General features: G+C 42.0%; 1 protein-coding gene across 1 annotated transcript in view; it reads right to left on the bottom strand.

Annotated features, from left to right (window-relative positions):
- The window catches only part of STX17 (syntaxin 17), a 61,797-nt gene that overhangs the window by 32,483 nt on the left and 4,278 nt on the right, over positions 1-25,036 (bottom strand). The window contains exon 2 of the mRNA XM_004710985.2: positions 12,490-12,674. Within this exon, the coding sequence (XP_004711042.1) occupies positions 12,490-12,612 (123 nt within the window). The 5' untranslated portion in view covers positions 12,613-12,674. The remainder of the gene's footprint in view (positions 1-12,489; positions 12,675-25,036) is intronic.

The raw sequence follows: 25,036 nt of genomic DNA, 5'->3' as shown, positions 1-25,036 counted from the left end.
GTCCTTCTCCAAGGACATGCCCGAAGTATGCGAGAAGAAGTCTCGCCATCCTTACTAAGCTTTCCAGATGTACTTCTTCCAGGAAAGATGTATGGATTCTTTTGGCAATCCAATCTTGGAAGACAGTCCCCATATCATTTTTTCTATAAGTGAACTGGGAGTCCTGGTGGCATAGTGGGTTACATGTTGGGCTGCTAACCACAAGGTCAGCAGTTTGAAACCACTAGCTGCTCTGCAGGAGAAAAAGCAGCTTTCTAATCTTATAGAGATTTCCTTTGGGAAACTCACAAGAGCAGTTCAGAATCAACTCAATGGCACTGAGTTCTGAGTTTGATAAATGAATGAACGATTGCCCAAATCTGGCTAATAGCATCTTTAGCGATAGCCAGTCTTAACTTCTGTTTTGGGCAACCTATCAGGTAAATTAAATGAAAAATTTCCCTCCTGCTACAAAAGTTCTACATATACACATCCTCTTAAATAGGAAGTTGGCATACAAGAAACTTGGGAAAATTCCATGCTAACTGCATACCAGAGTAGTTACTTGAGCCAATGCCGCAGCTATGGTGCGGAGTGCGTGAAGATGAAAGATGTTGCAAGTTGTATAACCAAGGTGCATGGATTTTCAAAAGCAACAAGAAGATAAGAGGTGAAATCGTTGGCCTAAAAGAGGTATGGCCTTGGAATTGTACTTCCTAAAAGAAATCTAGGTTCAATGAAGGGCTATATACTCAGAAAGAGGAGGTGCTAATAAACAAAAACAAAGTGCATCGGTATTGGTGATAAGAATCCTTATCTATCTTGGTCTGTGTTCTTGGTCAAAATAAATAAGTCCCTCCTAAATATTCTTACATTTAACTTACATGAATTTAGGGCACAGGCTACTTGTACGATGCAGAGACCCCTACATTAAGACACTATTTTGAAAAGTTATCCTTTGGATTAGTCCTGAGGAACACAGGAGAAATCACTCCAAGTCCCATTTGGACATCCCCTTAGCCCTTCGGAACCTTTCAGTTAGTGGTTAAAACAGACCGCTTGCACCATCCAGGGACCTCTTACCCTTAACACATACTTACCTCCGATATAGCCCCACTGAAAATGCGCTTAAAATAGAAAATTACCAAACAGAAGAAGCAATCTGCTATGAGCAGGAATCAGTATAATAAGAATTCCCAAGCAAGAAAACGGAACTTCAGATTCAGTATTGGAGAGGGACTAAAATACGCATATTTTAAATAAAGACATAAAGGAGGCATTGAAAAGCATGACAAAAGGACAAAATGACATTAAAAATTGACTGCTATTTAGCATCTTTTTTAACCCTACTAGTGAAGTGCATGCGTGGCATTAATACGCAAGGGTCAGAAGTTCTTCCTTGTCGTAAGCCAAGCTCATCTCCCTGTAACTCGTGACCACCGGCCCACTTTTGACCACAAAGACACATATAATATGTCTAGTCTTTCCCTAGATGCCAGCCCTTCAGAATTCTTAAGACTGGCATTAGCTCCAGTCTTTTCTTCTTGAGGGAACTGAAATCGAAGTTCTTTAGCCATCCGTATTTAACAAGGTTACCAAAACCAACAATGAACTCACCTGTTTTAACTTTTCAGTAAGTGCCACCCCTATTAGTACCAGTGCCCTTGCTAAATGAGATGTGTCAGATTGTAATTCACACCTGTTTCCTTTTTTTTTTTTCACTGTACCGGAATGGTATCACTGAGTTACCATTTAAAATCTACAAGTATCCTCATTATGGTTCAGATCACTAAGTGATAAAAAACATTTTTTTTGCCAATCATAATCTTCATTTACCAACAGTAATCCATACAGTAAGTCTGACACACAATTAAATTAGAGATGACTAACTAATGGTCTAGAATAGCAATTGTTTATTGTTGCCCTGGAAATTTTGTCACCAGCAACACAGCCTGTTATTAAAATTAAACAGCTTAACATGCTGAGTAATTAACTTCCAAGTACCATCACTTCTCGGCCTTTTGGCTAAGATCAAGTGTAATTAACTTCCAAGTACCAATCTCTTTTTTCTTTTTAGTAATTATTTTACTGGGGGGGCTCTTACAAATCCAAATCTTATAACAATCCAGCATTCAATTGTATTACGCAAACTTGTATATAAGTTGCCACCAAGTATCAATCTTACGTGCAAGGTTGTTATTGGTGGTGGCTGTTGTTTTCATATAACACCAAGCCTCAGAATAACCATCAGGCATATTTTTATTTTATCATTCCAGCCTTCTAAAGATCAAGTGCACTGACAGCTGTCTGAGGAATGGCTAAAGTGGTGTAAAAGTTACATCAGGGAACCTTCGAGTCTGCTGCACAGTGCGCGTGAGACGGTGTCTCTCTGACTGGAGATGAACTCACTCAGGGCATGTGTCAACGGGAGTGAGCGAGTTGGGATTGGAACCAAAGGCAATGTTTGAAAGGTGACAAATGGTGGTGTAGATATGGTTAGTAGACGCAGAGGAGAGGAAAACTATTCAAACTCCATACTTTTCTACTTTCATCTTTATTGAGAAACATGATCTTCCAAATCGAAAAGTCTCCAATAAACATGATGAAGAAATGAAAACCAAACGTGTCACAGCAAACCTCGATACTTCCGATGAGTTCAAGCCAACAGGCCCAGGGAAACTACGTTTGAGAGAACCAACCGCTTTTGCAAGTGTGAGCACAGAAGCAGTCCGCCCATCTATGAGGAACCGTGGAGAATTGGAAAAGTTCCTAGAGACCAGCAAATACTGACCCAATGTCCACAAAAGGAAGGGCACTGGAAACGCTGCCAGCTGTGGGTCATGATGCAAATCTGTAAGAAGAGTGGATTTGTGAGGCTGCGACAGAGACAGGGTGACGGTGCACTCCGCGCTCTGCCCCTTTCCTGTTCACCGGTTTCCTTAATGACGTGAACACAACAGTGTACAATTACCACATGTGCAGACAACATGAACTAGAAGGAAGAATTAACAGAGAACAAAGACAACAATTCCACAAGATAGAAAGAATTAAGAATTAAAGTAAGAATAAATTTTAAAAGAGCAATGGTGTAAGAACTACCTACGATCTGGCTCAGCAGCTGCAGTTCATGTAAAAAAAAAAAAAAAAAGCCTGTGGATTTAGTTGATTGCAAAGCCAATAAAAGAGCCAGCAATAGAAAGTCGCTTCTAAAACACCGGAGGTCACCTTGGGCTCTGTGGATACATCCACATATTCATGTATTCGTCACCCATTTATTAGGAGTGCACTCCTTTCAAGCATAGAACTACAAGCCAAACACATCTACTAACATAATGACCTCAAGCAAGTAATTGAACTACTTCAGCTCTGCTTTTTCATCTGAACAACGCAGAGAATAATAGGGCTACATGGAACCCCAAGCACAACACGCAACGGCGGGAAACAACTCCTACTTCTGCTATTCACATCATTTGCTGACTTGTCAAGGAAGTTGTAGAAGAGATGAGGGTCTGGGCGGCAGACAGCACCCCAGAACACAGCCTCGGGACAGGAGGAACAAGAGAAGCGTGGGATGCATGAATACAGCTGAGGGCAGGGACGAGACCCCTAGCGCCAACCGGAGACATGGCGTCTGGATATGGAAGCTCAGGATGACGAGCGATACTGCTCTTCTCCCCACTTAATCTCCTTCCCCTGCTGGTTGAAAAACTCATAAATTTACACTATAGCCTCTCAGAATCCTTACCCCCACATCTGCCATAATGACCCCTCTGACACAAGAAATGTACCTTCCTGACAAGCAGGAGACTGAGGGAAATGAATTGCTAACAAGACCTATAGACACTGATACCTCATTGTTTCCCGTTAAAATAGATCCTCACTTGTTCACCCCTCCAGTGAGCAAGGCCCCCGGTATTACCCTGTTACACAATTATAGTTCTACACGCACCTTCCCAGCAACACTTTAAAATATCAACAGCCATCCAAGAAAGCCAATAACATAACAAGCAGGGGCAAACACACACAAAGAGGGGACTCAAAGTAAAACAAAGACAAGGAAGCTTCAGAAAATATAAAAATAATACCATAGAGATGAGATGATATTCTGTCCATGGAACAAGGGCAGGATTAGCTTTAAAAGTCAATTGCATCTTATTAAAAGAAAAATAACAATAAAGGAGAGAGCATTGAAAAAATAAAACTTAGAAATTGAAATGCAGCTCTGGTTATCTGCTGCCCATCATTTATCTGTCAGTTTGCTGCACTGTGGTGGCTTCTGTGTTGTTACAAGAGGGTATCAGAAAAACAACAACACTGGAACGTTTTTTCAAAGCTAAGTATTTAAAATCTCTACAAAACAATCTTATCACCTTCAAAGTACTCTGCATTACACTTAATACATTTGTCAACTCTGCAATTCCATTCTTGGGAACATTTTTCAAACTCATCTGTTTGGATGGCTGACAGCACCTCCCTCGTATTTTCTTCACCTTTTCTGTGTCAACAAATTGCTGTCCTTTCATGTCCCTTGTAGTTGCACGGAGCAACGTCAGGTGAGTGAGGTACATAGGGCATGCTGTTTTTGCCCAAAACTGGTGCACTGAGATGGCTGTGTGAGCAGGTGCATTGTCATGGTGACAAAACCAGTCCCCAATATACCACAAATCAGTACTCTTTTGTCGCACACTGTTAGGCTACCTTTTCAGAACCTCTAAATAGAAAACTGGATTAATAGTCTGACCTGATGGAAAGAACTCCAAATAAGTGAATATTTTTGTTCCTTCGGGAAGGTGATGAACATCCAGAACAAGGTATGTCATCAATCGACATTTCACCTATTTTGAAATGAGAAAACCACCGTACTCTTAAGTTTTTCCCATAGTGCTGTCCTTGTAAGCTGTGCTCAATATCACAACAGTTTCTGTGGCATCCCCCCTCCACCCCACAAAAGGAAACAAAATTTCACAGCCACATGCTGTTCTCTTAAATTGGCCATCACAAAAAATGAGGTTCGAGTGAAACTGCTTTTACAAAAAATTCATTGTGACCAGAGAGAACCTTCCCAGGCAATGCCACTGGGTGCACTAACTCAGGGTGGTTGCTTGATGTTTGCCTAGCGGGGAAAATGCATACAATGAAAGCTCTACCCAATGGAGCTTTTTTCCATTTGGCAGGGGCGGGGAGGTGTACCAGAGGGGCCACCCATGATGAACAGGGTTCAGCAGAGCTTCCAGGCTAAGGGAGACTAGGAAGAAGGAACAGGCAGTCCACGTCTAAAGGATTAGCCACTAAAGCCCGTATGAATAGTAGTGGAGCATTGTCTGATCATTTCCAAAGATGAATCCCTCAAGTTGGAAGGCGCTTAAAATACAAAGTAGAGTCAACCTTAGTAATGTGGATGAAGTAAAGCTTTAATACCTTCCATTTGCTAATGAGCTCTGACTCAAAATGAGAAGAAACAACTGCAGACATCCATTCATAGTTGAAACATTTAATGTGTGAATTACGAATCTAGGATGCTGGAAGTCATCAAAAATGAAACGAAACACATAAAGAACAATATCCTAGGCATTAATTAGCTGAAATGGAATGCTACTTGGCCCTTTTGAATTGAGCAATCATAGGGTAAAACTAGGAGTGACAACTTCAAGAAGAATGGTATCACATTCATCACCAAAAGGAACATTTCAAAATCTATCCTGAAGTACAATGCTACAATGCTGTAGGAGCTAGGGTAATATCTACATGCCCACAAGGAAGACAAGTCAATACAACTATTATTCAAATTTACACACCAACCACTAAAACCAATGATGAAGAAATTGAATTCTACCAACTTCTTGAGACTGAAATTTATCGTGCAATTATGCAATCAGGATGCACTTGTAATTACTGGCAACTGAAAGGCAATCATTGAAAACGAAGAAGAAAGATCAGTAGTTAGACTATATAGACATGGTAAGAGAAACGAAGCTGTAATAGAATTTTGCAAGACCAATGACTTCTTCATTGCAAATACCTATTTTAAAAAACACTTTTAATGGTGACTGACATAAAGGGTTACAGAGGATATCATGAATTTTACATTCAACACTATATGCATTGTGTTTCAACTTGCAAATGATGTTTTTCAACACAATGGAACACAGAGGAATCAAACTGAAGACATATGTAGGAAGAGACAATTATGACACTGATATCATCAGCCAAACACAGGCTGAGGGCCAGCTGTGGAACAGACCACCAACTGCTTGCTGTACATTCAAGGTGAAGCTGATGAAAGTGAAACAAGGGAGGAGAGCCAACATGCAACCTTGAGCATGTCACATTTGCATTCAGAGACCATTTCAAGAATAGATCTGACCAGTGGAACACTAATGACCAAAGGCCAGACAAACCGGGGGATGACAACAAGAATATCATATATGAAGAAAGCAAAACGTCATCAAAAAGACTGCAAAGAAAGACAAGTGAAAGGTGGAGTTCAGAAGAGACAGACCCTGAAACGTGGTCTTGAATGGAGAGTAGCTAAAGTTAACGGAAGAAATGAGGAAGTAAAAGAGTTGAACAGAAAATTTCAAGCTTGAAAAGACAAAGTATAATAGTGAAACACGCAAATATTTAGAGTTAGAAAACTGAAAGGGAAGAACCCCGCCAGTGTATCTCAGGCTGAAAGAACTGAAGAAAAGATTCAAACCTCATGCTGCGATATTGAAAGGTTCCACGGGCAAACTATTGAATGACGCAGGAAGCATCGTAAGAAGTCTGAAGACACACACGGAGCCACTGTACTCAAAAGAACTGGTTGACATTCAACCATTTCAAGAGGTTACATGATCAAGACCCCATGGTACTTACAGAAGAAGTCCATGCTGCACTGAAGGCATTAGCCAAAAACAATACTCCAGGAATTGATGAAATTGATGAAATAATTGAAATGTTTCAGCCAGCTGATTAAGTACTGGAAGCACTCATTTATTTAAGCCAAGAAATCTGGAAGACAGCAAGCTGGACAACTGACTAGTATTTATGCCCAATCTAAAGAAAGGTGACCCAGTAGAATTTGGAAATTACTGAATAATATCACTAATATTATACACAAGTAAAACTTTGCTGAAGATAATTCAACAATGGTTGCAACAGGAGCTGCCAGAAATTCAAAGCAAATTCAGAAGTGGATGTGGCATACAGGATATCATGATTGATGGCAGATGGATCTTGGCAGGACGATGTCTACTTATGTTTATCAACTACACAAAGGTGTTTGACTATGTGGATCATAGCAAACTATGGCTAACATTGAGAAAAATAGAAATTCTAGAACCTTTCATTGTGCTCATGCAGAATGTGTACATGGTCGAAGAGGCAGTCATTTGAAGAGAACAAGAGAACACTGCCTGGCTTAAAATCAGGCAAGGTGTGTTAGGGTTGTAGCCTCTTACCGTATTTCTTCACTCTATGCTGAGCAGTTATCTGAGAACACAGCAGCAGGCTGGGAGGAATGTTCATTAACAATCTGTGATTTGTAGATCACACACCCTTGCTTAATTAAAATGTAGAAGGCTTGAAGGATTTCCTCATGAAGATAAAACACTACACACAACCTTTGGTAGGTAACACAACAAAACAAAATCCTCCCAACTGGGCCAAGAAATGGAGAAAAGATGGAAATTCTCAAGGATTTCATTTAATTTGGATCCACAATTAAAGCTCACAGAAGCAACTATCAAGAAATCAAACGGCCTTTTGCATTGGGAAAACCTGCTGCCCAAACCTCTTTAGTGTCGAAGAGCAAGAATGTCACTCTGCAGAATAAGGTGCACCTGGCCCAAGCCATGGGATTTTCTCTCACCTCCACTGCATGTGAGAGTTGGACAATGATTAGGAACGCCACAGAAGAAGAGATACATTGGAATTATGGTGTTGGCAAAGAATATTGCCACCGACTGATAGAAGCACAAATTGGCCTGTCATAGAGGAAGAACAGCCCAAATGTTCCCAAGGATCGAAGATGGAGAGGTTTCATCTCAAGCACGTTGGACATGTTATCTGAGGAGAACAGTCCCTGGAGAAGGACCCCAGGCTTGGTAAGGCAGAAGGCCAGAAAAAAAGAGGAAGGCGCTTAACAAAATGGATTGGTACTGGGCCTGAAATAATGGACTCAACAATGGTGGGGATCATGCAGGATCAGGCAGGATTTGTCTGCTGTACAGAGTCTCTAGGAGTTGGAGCTGACAACACTTAAAAACAACAATTCCACCTTAACTGGGATGGGGATGTGCTAGCCTCAGCGGGAAGCCACCTTACATGCAAGACAGAAGCAAGCTTATGGGAAACAGAAGGGTTTCTCCCAAGCTGTCTCCCCCAAATCTATGCTAGACTTAGCTGCTTGAGAATGACTGTACACTTGGAGGTCATCAGGAGTGGATTTGGGGGGTCATTCTCCCTGAGAGTTATCAGCTGTCTAGACCAAGCAGACACCACTGTTTATCCCACAACAAGTAGGGCCCACTCCCTTCTGATAAGGATAGTAGTTGTCTGTTTCCTTATAGGAGACACCAGAGAGGTCAAACCCGCCCAAGGATGACCAAGATTAGACTGCCATCATGAATCTAGGGTCCGCCCATCTTGTCAATGTATACCCCTAGACCTTCCCATTCCTATGGGCAAACCCCTAGCTCATCCCTTTCCTGTCACGCTTATAGATCCCTTTCCTACAATGTGTTTGCCTATTGTACTGCCCCTTCCTGTGACGTGTGATTCTATAATCATGTCCCCCTAAAGTGATATGATTGATAAGCAAGAAAGAAAAAGCTCTCTCTGGCTCTCGGGCCAGGGGAGGCTCCCGGTTCTCAGTCCTGGAGGCTGCTCCTGTTCTCGTGGCCGGGTTCCCCCCACAAGGACCCTCAAGCGGGGCTGAGGTGAGCAATGCTACCATGAATTGTGTCTGACTCCATTACCTGACTCTATCCTTTATCTCTCGTGCTCTCTCTGACTTTACTATAATCTTTACTTATTATCGCTGTACAATTGCGCCTACCAGACCAGGGATGATTTGTGGGGGACCCCTCCCCTTAACCCCACACAAGCTGAGGATGGCAGAACAACGGATGGAGATACCGGGTCCCTGTGGACTGCTGGGCTGCCGCTGCAGTTCTGGACTGCCTCTATGACTGTCGGAGGACAGCTTTTATTTTTAATCCCCTTATTTATTTAATTTACTATGGGGGGCTTCAAAAAGTTCATGGGAAAATGGAATAAAAAAATCATGGGATTTTCACACAAACTTTTTGAAGCCCCTCATATTTGGGGTTTTCTGTTATTGGCACCTTGACCATATACTGGTAACATACATGCCAACCTTTCCTCTCAAGTCCCTACAATATAAAACAAAAGAAATGATGTCCCAACCTTACAGTATACCTTGTTCATCATATTCACAATGTTTAAGCCTACGATCTTGGCCAAGCGGGCTGAATGCTATCACTTCAAATTTCAGGATTACATTTTAATCAAGGCCATCGTGCGTAATAAAATGTAATGCTGAAGGACCTATGGAATACAGACCCAGGTGTCCACAGCACACTACTCTCATTGTTCTCCGATGTTGCAGAATCCCTCCACTGAGGCTTCCCTTCAGTCTGACTTTCTTCTTTTAAATTCATATTGGATGACTGATGGGCAACATAATAAATATTTTATCTTTCCACACCCTTCCCCCAGGAAGAATATGCCTTTTTGAAAGCAAGTCACTGTCAGACACCTGGAGTCTGACTTCAGCTCTGACCTCTTTTGTGCAGCCCTAACGAGCACTGAAGCTTCTAAGTGTTTTGCACTGCCATACAGCGCTACCATAATACGCTTCTCAGACTAGAAAAAAAGCCACTTTCTTCATCAAACTAGAAAGTCTACAATAGTAGATGCCTAAGAATATGAAACAAACACAGAGCAGGAGGAGCATAACGGCGTGGCCTACGGCATCACCTACGATGTTAACCAGGCCTCACTGGGGTACTGTCCAAAACGTTAAGTGAAAATGTCACAAGATGCTACAGGAAGAATGTTCAGGCAGAGAGGGATGGATCATTATGACTGTGGGGTAAATGCCTTCTCAATCAGTAATAGACCCTTCCTGGTCTTGTTCCGCCTTCCTCTCTGGGTTCTGATTTTTCCACTGGGGGTTGACTGGGTGGCACAAGGTGGCTAAGATCTGGCAACAATGAGGGCAGGTGCTTTGTGTAGAATACATGTGACAGAAGAGGAAACGGAGACGCACTACACCTCAAAGGGAAAAGTAGAACAGTAGAGGAAAGACATGGCATTTAATAGATCATAGTCCACTTATTTCTGTCTTTCAGAATCAATTTATCTGCCAAATTCCGGTCTCCTTTGTAACTGGCCACTTTAGTATGAGGTCAGGACTTTGAAGCACAGCTAATGTGATCAATCAGAAGAAACCAGGTCTATCTGAAATTCACCTTCACAAGACCATAATTACTTTAAATCAAAGGAAGGAATGTAGGTTCGTGGAAACGGAACAACCAGACGGAAATAATGGGAACGGCCACCAATTGTGAAGCATGTAAGCAACACCCCTGAACAGTTTTCGGAGAGACTGAATGGGAACCGAGCTGCTGTGTAAGCCGTCACAGAAAACACAAGGAAATACTATTTTTTAAAAAGGACAAGAAAACAAATGCATTTCTATATTGTTACTGTACTTACAGAACAACTCGCTGTTCCCAACCAAAGCTTGGAACCTTTTGCTTCCATTCATGTCCAGGATAACGAGTTACTAGATAGCTCCCTCCTTAAGGAGTCACAGCATTACTTGTTTTCACAGGGGAAGCAAAGAGAAAGGATTGTAATTCTCTTGGAACTTATTTTCTATACTATGTAAAAGGGACCTAAACAGTAAGGGGATTAAACTCAAATCTCAAGACCACTGAGTCAGTTCCAACTCACAGTGACCTTATAGGACAGAGAAGAAGTACCCCTGTGGGTTCTGAGACTATAGGAGTAGAAAGCCGCGTCTTTCTCCCATGGGGCGGCTGGTGATTTCGAACTGCTGACTTTGTTAGTGGCCCAATTTGTAACCCAGATGGTACTTCTGGGGGGTAAAGGTGTCACTTTTCTTATACTGTACACTACTCAGCTGAGGATGATAAAGGGGGTTTCTCCTGAAAACTTTAGCTGTATCTCTCCATCCCCACCTCCTTCAAAGATTAAAATAAGAATCAAGGGAGGGCCACACAGCTTAAAGTTACACTGCATTTCCTTCTGAAGGACTAAATACCACTGGGCCCTGCACAACAAAATAGACAATGTAACTTGCCAAGTCAATGCTCACTAGTCAACGAACTGATGTTGTTAAGAATGTCGTAACCACCCCTCCAGGCTCCGGTGTCCAGTCCGCTGGTCTGGTCAACCTCCACCACAGTCCCAGAGCCTTGTTCTTCCGCCCACTAGTTCAGCGGTTCTCAGCCTGTAGGTCACGACCCCTTCCGGGTCGAACGATCCTTTCACAGGGGTCGCCCAATTCATAACAGTAGCAAAATTTCAATGATGAAGTACCAACAAAAATAATTTTATGAGTCGGACAGTGTAAGATATGAAGAAATAATAATTTATAAATTATCAAGGGTTCATGAGGGAAGGGGCAGTGGGGAGGGAGGGGGGAAATGAGGAGCTGATATCAAGGGCTCAAGTAGAAAGAAAACGTTTTGGCAACAAATGTACAAGTGTGCTTGACAAATGGATGGATGTATGGCTTGTGATAAGAATTGTACAAGCACCCAATAAAATGATTTTAAAAAACCATAATAATAATAATTTTATGGTTGGGGGGTCACCACAACATGAGGAACTGTATTAAAGGGTCGCTGCATTAGGAAGGTTAAGAACCACTACTCTAGTTCCTTGGATAATCTTTACACGATGTCTATCAATTTGGGGGTTTTCTCAAAGGGCGGTAGCGAAGTAATAACATTCTGAAAACCCACAACTCATTACTTTGTTAGCATGGGTGGGGGGGGGCTTCAAAAAGTTTATGGAAAAAAATCCATTCTCCTTCCATTCATTTTCTGACCAACATTCTGAAGCCCCCGTGCACATGCGCCTGAAGAGGAGGCGCTGCTGGTGGGCACACATTCACAGCGGAGAAAACTTGGTCTGGTTCAGGGAAATGCAGGCCCTGAGCCCGAGTGCCCCATCTTCACATGTGGTGCACTATCAACCAGCTTGCATATTAATTACGTGCCCAATAGATCGATATGTGCAATTAAATAAGTGCAGGGTCTAGCTCCAGATCCTTTCCTGAAGCGGGAATATATGAGAAATGCATTTGTAGGCCAGAAAAGCCAGCGGAAAAGAGGAGCCGTGTTGGGAAATCAATAGGAGCTGGGTCTTCGGCAGAGCCTCTGACCTAATAATCTAAACTTAGCCGGAATGCACGACAAATAGAAACCAGCCAGGCCCCTGCTTCCTGGGATGGGAAACAGCGAGGCTCACCTTCTCGATGTTTCGCTGGTGCTTTCTCAGTCTCTCCAGGTCTGTCGGGATGACGATCTTGGTGAATTTCTGGATAGCTGGCTCAAGACGGCGTAGTGTCACCTTCTCTTCATCTTCAGACATCCTCAAAAAGTGGTTTGTCACGACGACTTGCAAAAAGTGTCTTCGCCACTCATGCAGAAAACCTGAAAGGAACATGCGTCTTTAGCAAAGTTTCTAAAACTGATTCTATTATTTTAAAAAGCCAACCATTACGTAACTTCGCAATTTATTCTCTGCAGGTACATGACTTAATTGTGTGACCTGTTTTTTTTCTTTGGAAAAAATAATTTCTTTTCAAACTTTTTTCTCTTTGCAAAAGTAATGCATATTGGCCCTCCCTGGGGGACGGACAACAGAAAAGTGAGTGAAGGGAGACATCAGGCAGTGTAAGACATGAAAAATAATAATAATTTATAAATTATCCAGGGTTCGTGAGGGAGGGAGAGGGAAAATGTGGAGCTGATGCCAAGGGCTCAAGTAGAAAGCAAATGCTTTGAGAATGATGATGGCAACAAATGTACAAATGTGCTTGACACATGGATGGATGGATTGTGCTAAGGGTTGTACCAGCCTCCGATAAAATGCTTTTTTTTTAAGTCAGGCATTTTGGATGCAGCACAGCACAAACGGACCACCCGACATTCCTCCAGCTCAGTGGTTCTCAACCTGTGGGTCACAATCCCTTTGGGGGTCGAATGACCCTATCACAGGAATCGCCCGATTCATAACAGTAGCAAAATTAGTTATGAAGTAACAAAGAAAATAATTTTATGGTTGGAGGTCACCACTACATGAAGAACTGTATTAAAGGGTCACTGCATTAGAAAGGTTGAGAACCACTGCTCTAATTCTTTAATACTTCCTCCCCCTCACTATCATGACCCGGGTTTTACCCCTCAGTTCTGGCTAGACCGGAGCATGTACACTGGTACAGATAAGACCTCACGACACAGGGAATCTAAGTCAGATAAACCCCTCAAGAATAGCAATGGGAGTAGTGATACCATGAGCACAGGGGGAAGGTGGAGAAATGGGGAATCGACTATAATGACTGATGTATAATTACCACCCCCCCTAAGAGGGACAAAAACTGTAATGTGAGTGGAGACAGCAGGTGGTGTAAGATATAAAAAAATAAAAATATGATTTATCAGGGGCCCATGGGGGTGGGAGGGTGGGCGAGGGAGGGGAAAAAAGAGGAGCTGATATGAAGGGCTCAAACAGAAAGAAAATATTTTGAAAGTGATGATGGCAACATATGTACATATGTGCTTAATACGATTGGTGTATGCATTGTTATAAGAGCTCCCAATAAAATGATTTATTTTAAGAAAGTAATGCATATTAACTTAAGAAAATACACATAAACCAAGCGAATAAAATAAACAATGATCTCTTTGCTCACAGTTTATTCTTTATGCTTGGTAAATGTCGTCTCGGACCTTTCTAAAGGTGCTGGAAGGGAGCTTCAGAACACACAGGGAAAATGGCATGAAAAGATAATGAAATGCTCCAGGAATATTTTGAAGGGCCTGATGGAGGAGGTACCTTAAAGGAGCCTCGGGGCACCACCGGTGAGGGGTCCACACTCAGCGCTAACCCAAGTCTGCATTTCCAACCCACCCACCAGCAGCCAGGGGAAGAGGGACTTGTCAATACTCTCCTGTCAGGATGGTCAACAGCCTAGAAAACCCTACGGGGCATTCCACTCTGTGCTATGGAGCTCTGGTGAGTCAGAATTGACCTGGCAAGATACCACTACAACTCGTGCCCAGGGAGAAAGGCCTGGGAGCTCCAGAACCCCGCCACGGAGAACCCTGCAGGGTGCGGCTCTGCCTGACACACCCAGGGTCACCAAGGCTCGGCTTCAATTCGATGGAAACTCGCTATACACACACACACACACACACACACACATACATACACACACACACACACACACATATATATACATATATATATATATGCCTTTTTAAAAAAACTACAAATGTAATGGCTAAGTTTTCATTTCCCAACATATTGGGCATTGAGTCACCTTGACAAATAGAGGTGTCAAGTGGTAAAATGCTAAAACAGGGCCTTCTTAAGACTTCTGCTAAGAACCGTAAGATCGTGCATCAAATGCCACTTCTAACGCCTTCATGACCTAACTATATACTTCTCATCAATGTCCTGTAAACTGCTTGCTCCTGTTCTCACAAAATGACCAATGTTGTCGACGACCGATACAAAGACAAGCCACAGGAAGTCCTTGCTACTTGGCCTGCAGCTTTCGGCCAGTGCTCCTGGAAGTCCCAGGGGCCCGGCAGGAGGGAGAGTGGTGGTGAAAAACAGTAACGGTTTGTCTCACATTAGTATTTCCCAGTTTACCACACTGTTTCTTGTGTTCTCTTCTACTACAAAGACAATATCAAAATGCTTTTAAACAGCCTGGGGGCCTAACAGATGCTGACTGACCTAAACGATGTCCTCACGTCTCCCTGCGTCACCAGATCTAGTCACACAGGGTACAGTATGCTCAGCATGTGACAACAGGGCCTGTCCTGAGACTCCTACCACTCTCGTTTCCCTTGGGTTATCGTCAATAATACACCTAAAACATCAACTATAACCTTCTACACCTCCCCGAAGTTACCTCCACTAGTCCCCCACTCTTGGAACAAGAAAACAGAATTTTCAAAATTAAATCTTACCCCACCCACACACCCTTAACTCCCCATATCTCCTTCTAGCTTCCCAATGAGGCGCCCTTTGTCTGGCTGCCTCTTTCACGCACCCTTTGCCGCTAAGCCTTATGCATCAGCCGAGGTGCAACTCAAATGACAGTGTGTGCTTTTCTACTCCTCAGTTGCTGCTTGCTTCCTTCCACTGTTGTCTTGTGCTGTTATCCGACCTCCCCTTTCCAGAGCAGAGGTTTGGAATCTGCCCCTCACCTTCCTGCACACAGGAAGACGTGCTGCCCACCAGGGCCCTCTTGGGGCAGGTGTTCTGCCTGAAACCTTCCTTCCAAAGGGCTGGCCCAAGACTTGGCCTCCTCCCACAGAGGTGTGGTTTTGCCCTAGTTTCCCCCCACCCCCTTTCTCTGCCATTTACTACTTTTATAAAACAGTACCAAATGGGTGGGTCAAACTGAGAATAGAGCCTAACAACATTCAAATAATTGCACAAATGGCAATACTGAAACTGAAAATTGTCTAACAGCATATGTAATCATAAAATAGTTCAAATAATGCTGGGAAACTAATACTGTGCAGTCTTAACGCAAGACACAAGGTACAATTTAGAAGTACGATTAAATAGTTCAAACAATGTTTGTAAACTCTTCCTGGGTACCTAATTCAAGATACAAAGTACAGTTTAGAATCTTTTGAGTCCTATTTGAGTAAGGTGACCAGATTTTAACATTGGTAAAGCGGGACAAAAGATGGACACCATTGATAAGACTCATATCCTGGCGAAATAGCCACATGGCAGCCGGAAACTGTATACTCTAGCTTGTCGTGCATTCTTTCCAAAAATCGGGACTTTTTAAAAATGCCGCGGGACGTGGGCAAAATTGTTAAAAATCGGGACTGTCCCGCCAAAAGCGGGAAGTGTGGTCACCTTAGTTAGATGTGTGATCAAATAATGAGTGAGAGCATTTCTCGATTTTTCTGTTAAGAAATTGAAACCAAAGGATAACAAACAAACAAACATTAAGATCACAATGTTAAAAAAAAAATCACAATGTTGTAAAATATGCCTATAAAACGAGGCCAGTCAAAATGGCACTGAATTATATAACGTGTTTCTTCTGGCCAAAGTCTCTAATTTCCTCCAAACCATCTTTGTCCTGTGTGGCTCTGGTAAGAAGGTGGGGGAAGATATTGATGAGATTCACCTGTGAGTGACTGGTAACAGGATTCACTGAGATTACCTCCCTGCTGGGTATAAAATGAGCATTCGGAGAAGCAGGACTGGGCTATCCCACTACTAGCAGGAGCCAGGAGGGGAGCGTATCCTGAGAACCTGAAACCCTGTGCAATGAACCTCCTGGGTCCAGAAGACAACTGGGAGCCCAGTGGAGCAGCACAGAACCAGGAGCCAGAGCAGGAAGCGGAGGGGTAGACTTCCCAGCCCATGGAGCAAGTACAGCTGAATGCTTTGGGGCAAGATGTGGTTTGTGAAAGGGGGCACTCCGGGCACTTAAGCTGGGGGAGCTGAACTTGCCGATCCATGGAAACAGAGCAGAATGCCTTTAGACGGAGGCTTACTGGAGTGGGGTGCTTCTGGGTACTTCATTTCAGCATGCTGTGTTTGCGGACCCTTGGAGCTTGTGCTGAATGCCTTCTGGTTAAGCCTTACATCGGAGTGGCAGTAGTTTTTGGCAACTATTAGCAGCCTGGAAATAACTTTGTAGCATGTCCTATTGAACTCTATCCTATTTCTCCATTGCATTACAACCTGTTGACTTCCTTAATAAACTCTTTCATCGTGACTATTGTCTATGAGTTCTGTGTACTCCATAGTGTACATCATTGAAATGGACAGTAGAACCCAGATATAAGAGAAGAAAATTCTAAACACAACACAAAAATATTCCAAAAAAGGTCCAAACTTGTGTAAAGTTGCTGTATCATTTTTTACATTAAAAAAATAGCACAGCAGAATGTCTGGAGTATGGAACTGCTCTAAATCACGAACCCAGTCGTCGCTGAGTGGCATACACTATGCACTTCAAAGTCCATATGATTTTACACCACAAAGAAGTGTACTGCACAGAAATTACAAACCCAAAGAGGACACAAAGGCAATCCAAAATGAGACTACGGCATGAAAATGAACAGCATAAACACAATGAAAGGAGTGGGGAATAAAGTAAGTAACTGTGGAAAACAGTATTTTAATAAGACACTAGTAGGGGCCGACAGAGCCTAGTGGCATCAGCGGGCTGCTAAATAGCAGTTCCACTACAGCAGCCACTTGGAAGGGAAAAGATGAGGCTTACTATTCCTGTAAAGGTTTACAGCCTCAGAAACCCAGAGGGGCAGTTCTATTCTGCCCTGTAGGATTGCTCTCAGTCAGAATTGACTCGATGGCTGTGGTTATTAGGAGCCCCAGTGGCACTGTGGGATAGATGTTGGGCAGCTAATCACAAGGTCAGGAATTCAAATCTACCAGCCACTCCACAAAACAAATATGAGGCTCTCTGCCCCCATAAAGATGTATAGTCTTGGAAATCCTAAATAAAGTTACAGCAAGTTGGAAATGACTCAGTGGCAGTAGATTTAGTTTGGGGATTTATAAAGCTAAAGACAAAAAAATGCACATAACTATATTGCACTCTAGTTCCTATATTTGCTTCTCACAGGGTTATAGGTTATGAAATTACTTTATATGCATACTTTAAAACACACACACACACACACACACACACACACACACACCCAGCTGCCATTGAGTCAGCTCTTGACTCATAGTGATCACATTAGTATGTATCAGGACTGAACAAGAAGGAGATATTTTGTAGAAATACTCACCGTCAAAGAAGTTACAAGCAAGGGGAGACTACAGTGAATTCTGTGGTGTTGGATCAGAATTAGAATTGAATATTTTAATACACAGCAAACTAAATATAGATCATTGTAAATGCATGGGTTCATATAAAACTCCAAATCAAACTCACTGCCACGGAATCGATTCTGACTCATAGTGACCCCATAGAAGAGAATGGAACTTCCCCAGGGGGGTTCCAAGACTGTAAGTCTTTAAAGGAGTAGAAAGCTTCATCTTTCTCCCTGGGAGCGGCTGGTAGTTTTGAACTACTGACCCCACAGCAGCCCAAGGCACAACCCACTACCCCACCTGGAATCTATTGAGAGGCCCTAGGAATAATAGCACCATAGCAGCTGTGAATGCAGCTCCTGCCTAGCTCTTGGTTTCTAATACTATTCTCCAATAAAAGAAATCAGGGATCCTTGGAGAAGTAGTTGATTCCAGAGCTTGAGCAGAAAAAACACAAACTAACCTGGCGCATCTTATGGTACCAGAAAATATGGAAGTCCCCAACCCCCCCCTCAAAAAAAAAAGGCGGGGTGGGGTGGGGGGATGAGACCACATCAAAAGGGCCCAGGAAGAACCTGAAAAAACTCCCAAAGCCCAGCCCACTGCCACTGAGTGGATTGCAACTCAGAGCCTCCCAATAGGGCAGAGTAGAACTCAGCCTTAGGGTTTCCAAGGCCGTGGATGTTTACAGGAGCAGCCAGCCTCCTCTTTCTCCCACACAGCAGCTGGTGGGTTTAAACTGCTGACTGTGAGGTTAGCAGTCCGATGTTGAACCCATCCCAACACTAGGGCACCTTCCCAATGGCCAAAAAGCTGGAACAAGTTCGGACATAAGGAATGAAAAAACCCAATAGGATTATAACTAATAGAAAAATAAATATTTGATATAAATCAATAACTAAATAGATGAGAAGGGACAATTCTTCCTTTAAGAACTCCAAGTAATAAATGAAGAAAGAAGGTGGTAAACAGAGAAGCACCATTAGACCACCACAGTAATAATATTCATGGCAAGATCCACCAATGGACACTAAAATTAGCAAATGAAAGTCAGAGGGCATTTACTTAATTCAAAAGTTCTTCCAGAAGATATCAATTACTTACCGGAGGTGAAATAGTAACTTTACACTGGAGAACCCCACCTTAACTAAGTGAACAAGGTTAACATCATAAGCACTGTATTATATCATGTACCTCACTATGATTTATTGCTTGTGACATTAATCTTGACAACTTCATTAAGGTGACATATCTGTATGTCAATATACTGCCATTTGTCAGCCAGTTTGACACACCGTGATGGCTTCCATGTTGCTGTGAAGCCAGAAGTTATGCCACCAGTAGTGAAAATAGCAGTAGGGTCATCCGTGGTGGGCAGATTTCAGCAAAACTGCCAGACTAAGACTGAACAGGAAGAAAGACCTGGTACACCACTTCTGAAAAACAGGGCCAGTAAAACCCGGGGATAGAGCGCTGGGAGAGGAGCCCAACAGGTTGGAAGGCACTCAAAATTGCCTCTTCAAAGTAGAGTCTGCCTTAATAATGTGAGTAGAGTAAAGCTTGTGAAACCTTCATTTGTAGATGTGTGGCACGACTCAAAGTGAGAGTAAACAGCTGCAAATATCCAATAATATCAGAACATGGAGTATGAATCAAAAGAAAATTAGAAGTTGTCAAAAATATCATGTAACATTTAAAAATCTATATCCTCCGCATTGATGAGGTGATAAGGACAGGTACTAGCCAATTTGAATTAGACAGTCATATGGCCTATTTTGCTTGCAGTGACAAATATATACAATATTTATTGCTGACAAAAACATTTCAAGATCTATTCCGCAGTACAATTCTGTCAGTGGCAGGCTAATATCCATGTGTTACAAGGAAGACCTGTTAATATTCAAATTTATGCACCAACCACGAATACCAAAGAAAAAGAAATGTAAAGTTTTCACAAACTTCTGCAATCTGAGTGTTTTAGTCCAGGTTGACTAGAGAAACAAATTCGCTGACACTCATTTATGTGTCAGAAAGAGCTTTATATCAAAAAGAGTAATTGCACATTAAGAAAACATCCCAGCCCGGTCCAGATCAAGTCCATGAGTCCAATACTAGCATGAGTCCTCTTCAGACTCACGCAGCACATGCAATGATGCTGAATGCAAGAAAAGCACAGGCCGGGGGGTGAAAAGTCCTGTGGATCCAATGGCAGTGGACACATCTCCAAGGCTCTGGCTGTCATCAGCATGGCTCCATTTTGCTTGTCAACAGGAAGGTAAAGCAGAGACAGAGCATAACCTGCCTCCAGGGAGGAAGAGAGGCTGTGACCTGATTGACAGGCTAGATTCCACCCCTTCATTCTATTTATCAAGTTGACATGAAATTGTGTAACTATCACACTGAGTTTGATCAAACATACAATCAAGATGCATTGGTAATTATTAGTGATTGGATGGGAAATTTGGACATAAGAATAAGGATCAGTAGTTGGAAAATATGGAATTGTTGCTACAATGAGACCACATAACACACGGTAGAATTTTATGAGCTGAATAATTTACTCATTGGTGATACGCTTTTTCAAAAAAATAAACAGCACCTATATACATAGACCTCACATGACCAGGAGCCAACTGAAGAACAGACCATCCATTGCTCACATGCAAGTTCACGTTGACGTTAAAAAAAATAAAAACAAGTTCAAGAGTGCCAAAGTATGACCTTGAATATATTTCATCTCAATTTAGAGACCATCTCAAGAACACAATTGTCAAACAGAACACTAACAGCTGAAGACTAGACAAGTTGTGGACTGACATCAAAAACATCACACATGAAGAAAGCAAAAGGTTATTAAGAAGAGGGCAGAACAGACACAGGAAACAAGAAGTGGGACAAGTGATGCATTCATTGCAGTGAATGAAACAATTGCAAATGAATTGCTGAATGTAAAGTTGACCTGTAAACTTTCACCCAACTCACAATAAAAAAATCAGAAAACATTTTTAGAGAAAGGAAAGACCAAAATCTATGTCAGAAAAGACATCTTCAATTTAGAGTAGCAAAAGTGAATGGAAGAAATGATGATGTAAAAGAGTTGAATAGATTGAGAAGACAAAGTACACTAGCACGTGCAAAGACCAGGAGTTAGACACCCAAGAGAGAACACACTCAGCATTTCAGAAGCTAAAAGACCTGAAGAAAAAGTTCAAGCCTCAAAGTGAAATACTTCAGTATTGTATGGGCAACATGTTGAACAATGAGGTGACATCAAAAGAAGGTGATGGAATACCAAGAGTTCTGCACCAAAGAGAATTGGTTGCCTTTCAACCAGTTATGATCAAGAGCTAGCCATACTGAAGTAAGATGTTCAGGCTGCACTGAAAGCATTAGCCAAAATAAGGCTCCAGGAAATGAATGTATACCAATTGAGATGTTTACAAAAATGGTTGCAATGCTGGAACTATTCATTTATTTATGGCAAGAAAATTGGAAGTCAACCACCAAGCCAACTGAGTGGAAGAAATAAATGCTTGTACCCATTTCAAAGAAAGGTGACTCAAGAATAGGTCATTAATATCATATGTAAGTAAAAAAAAAATTGAGGATAATTTTTAAATAGCTGCAACAGTGTATCAACAGAGAGCTGCCAGAAATCCAAACCAGATTCAGAAGAGGATGTGGAATGAGGGATCTCATTGCTGACATCAGCTGGATCTTAACTGGAAGCAGAGAATACTAGAAAGATGTTTGCTTGTGTTTTGACTATGCCTTTGTGTGGATCCTAACAAACTGTGGATAACACTGAAGAATAGTTATTTCAGGACACTTATATGTGTCTACATGGAACCTCTACATAGACCAAGGGGCAGCTGTATGAACAGAACAAGGGGCAGTCTCTCTCTCACTGGCACTGAGTCAATGATGCCTCACAGCGAACCTATAAGACAGGATAGAACTGGCCCTGTGGGTTTATGAGTTACCCATTGGGCTGTGATTCGCAAGGTCCACTGCAGTTGGAAACCACCAGCCACAGCTTGGGAGAAAGACAGTCATAAGGGGATACTGCATGGCTTAATAGCAGGAAAGATGCTGGTCAAGGTTGAATCCTTTGACCATAGTTATCCTATCTGCGTGTGGAGCAAATAATTCAAGACTACTCGGAGAAGAATGGGGCATGTTAGAAGAGACATCTTCAATTTAGAGTAGCAAAAGTAAATGGAAGAAATGATGATGTAAAAGAGTTGAATAAGACTATGATACAATCTTCCTTGCTGAAAGAGGACTTGAAGCACTTCCTGGTGAAGGTCAAAGACTACATACAGCCTTCAGTGTGGATTATACAGCGCCATAAAGAAAACAAACATCCTTACAATGAAATAGCAAGCAACTTCATGTTTGGGAAAAGACTGAAGTTGTCTAGGATTTTATTTTACTGGGTTCCAAAACAGCCATGGAAGCAATAGTTAAAAAAAAAAATCAAATAACATTGAGCTGGGCAAATCTGCATCTTTATAGAGTGTTAAAAAGCATAGAGGTCACCTTGAAGACCAAGAAGGTCCTCCTGATGTAAGCCAGAGTACTTTCAATCACATCATATGCATGAACAGGAATAAGATTGAAGAATAAATGTATCTGAATGATAGTATCACTGAAGAATATACTGTGGACTGCCAGAACAACAATAAATCTTTCTTGGAGAAAGTACAGCCAGAATGTTCCTTAAAAGTCAGGATGGTGACACTTCATGCCACTTACTGTGGACATTATCGGGAGGGACCAGTTCCTGAAAAAGGACATCATGCTTGATCAAGCAGAGAGTCGGTGAAAAAGAGGAAGACAATTATCAAGAGAGAATGACTGATCCAGTGGTTGCCAGAATGAGTTCAGAGGTAGCAAAGACTTTAAAGATGAAAAAGGACCTCATAAAAGATGTTTTTACTTGTTGCACATAGTGGGACCAATTTAGTGTTGCTCTGAGTTAGAACAGACTTAATGGGACCTGGTGGCATAGTTATGCATTGGGCTGGTTTGAAACCCCAAGCCACCCCTTGAGAGAAACAGCTCTTTCTACTCCTGTACAGAGTCACACTCTCAGAAATCCACAAGGGCAGTTCTAGCCTGTCCTATTGGGTCACCATGAGTCAAATGGACCCGATGGCATTGGGTTTAATGACAACCCCAATATGATGAACTGAGGACACATTGGTGCGATTTTTGACAAAAATTCATAACCTAGCCTGGTGGAAAGACTTATCAGACAAACTCGAATTGAGGGCCACTCTGCGAAACAACTGTCCATGACATGCCTCTTCAGAAGTATAATGGTCATGAAAAACAGGAAAGGACCAGGGAACAATCACAAATTGGAGGAGTCCAAGGAGACAATAGTTAATGCAGTTTAGGAACCTGGAATAGAAAGAAAAGACCTTAGTTCAAAAAATGATGAAATCTAAAGAAAATCATAATTTGTTTAATGGTATGGTAAGTTCTTGGCTTTGAACACTGTAGTAAACCAAAAACCAAACTCACTGCCAAATCCATGCCAATTCATAGCAATCTTATAGTAGGGTAGACCTGCCCCTCTGAGTTTGAGACTAACTTTTTTTTACAGTTTTATTGGCACATAATCCACATATAAGTCAATAGTTCAATCATATCAAGAAGAGTTGTACAATCATCACTACAATCAAGTTTAGAACATTTTCTCTTTTTATTAGTGGTTAAATTGCTTTTAAAGTGAGTTGTGTAATCACAGTGTGTTCTAGTGTTCTCTCCCCCTCCCGCATACATTGTTCGCTCCCCCAACCCCCTCAGCCTCCCTACCTCCCACCCCCACCCCTACATCCCCTCTAAATGCTTGTATCAGTTACTCTCTCTATGCATCTACTCTTCTGTTCCTCACAAACTGGAAAATGCAACAGAAATAACAAAAAATAAATAAAATAAAGTGATGAGCACAAAATAATAATAATAATAAGGACAAAAATACAAATAATGAGTAAGAAAGAAAAGACCACCATCAGTATTTAAAAAGCCAGGGAAGAAATTTTTGTCGTGGAACAAGACAGAAATGCTTGCACCTAGAACAGTTTCAGGTTGGGTCAAGAAGGAGGTCAACTGACCAACTATCAAGTTTGATTCAGCATAATGATCTCTATCTGATAGTACAACTTTTAAAGACCCTAGCCTATGGCTAGAGGGGATTGGCCAGTGGGTTAACCTGACTAGATACTCTGCAGATAGATTTTGGGCTTCCACTGTCTTCCATAGTCTTCTACAAATTGGGTGCTCACAATTTAAGCTGATATTTTTCCTTTTGTCATATTTGGATTATGTTATTGTCATCTTTGGATCACACAAGCTGGTGTGCTTCTTCCATGTGGATTTAGTTGACTCCTCACTTAAATGGCTGTTTGTTTGAATACAAGCCTTTAAAACCCCAGACACTATTCTGATTGATAGCCGGGCACCATCTACTTCCTTCATCACACTTTGTTGTAGCACTCTTATCTTCACTTTCATGAAGGTGAGTGTGTTAGGCCAGGTTGACTAGAGAAACAAATCCAGTGACACTCATGTATGTATAAGTAAGAGCTTTATATCAAGAAGTAATTATATATCAGCCAGCCAGTCCAATCCAGATCAAGTCCATAATTCCAATAGTAGTCCATAAATCTCTCTTCGGATTCAAGCAGTCAAAAGCAATGATGCCAAATGCAGGAAGATCACAGGCTGGAGGGTGGAAAGTCTTGTGGAGCCAATAGTGGTGGAAGCAGCGCTGGCTCTTCCAGCTCTCCAAGTGTCTCAACAGCAAGAAAGTGAAGCAGAGAGACAGGGAAGCTGGCTTCTGAAGAGCCATATAATATATTTCGGTTGCTCTCCAATCAAGCTGTGACCTGACTGACAAGCTAAACTCTGCCCACATGTTTCTTTTTTTTTTTTTTTCTTTCTTTTTTAA

This window comes from Echinops telfairi, unplaced genomic scaffold, assembly GCF_000313985.2.
Source record: "Echinops telfairi isolate 266 unplaced genomic scaffold, ASM31398v2 ScPeMD7_7410;HRSCAF=8448, whole genome shotgun sequence".
In the NCBI taxonomy this organism is placed as follows: Eukaryota; Metazoa; Chordata; class Mammalia; order Afrosoricida; family Tenrecidae; genus Echinops; species Echinops telfairi.
The sequence above is the reverse complement of the archived record's forward strand: the minus strand, read 5'-3'. Positions and strand labels throughout refer to the sequence as shown.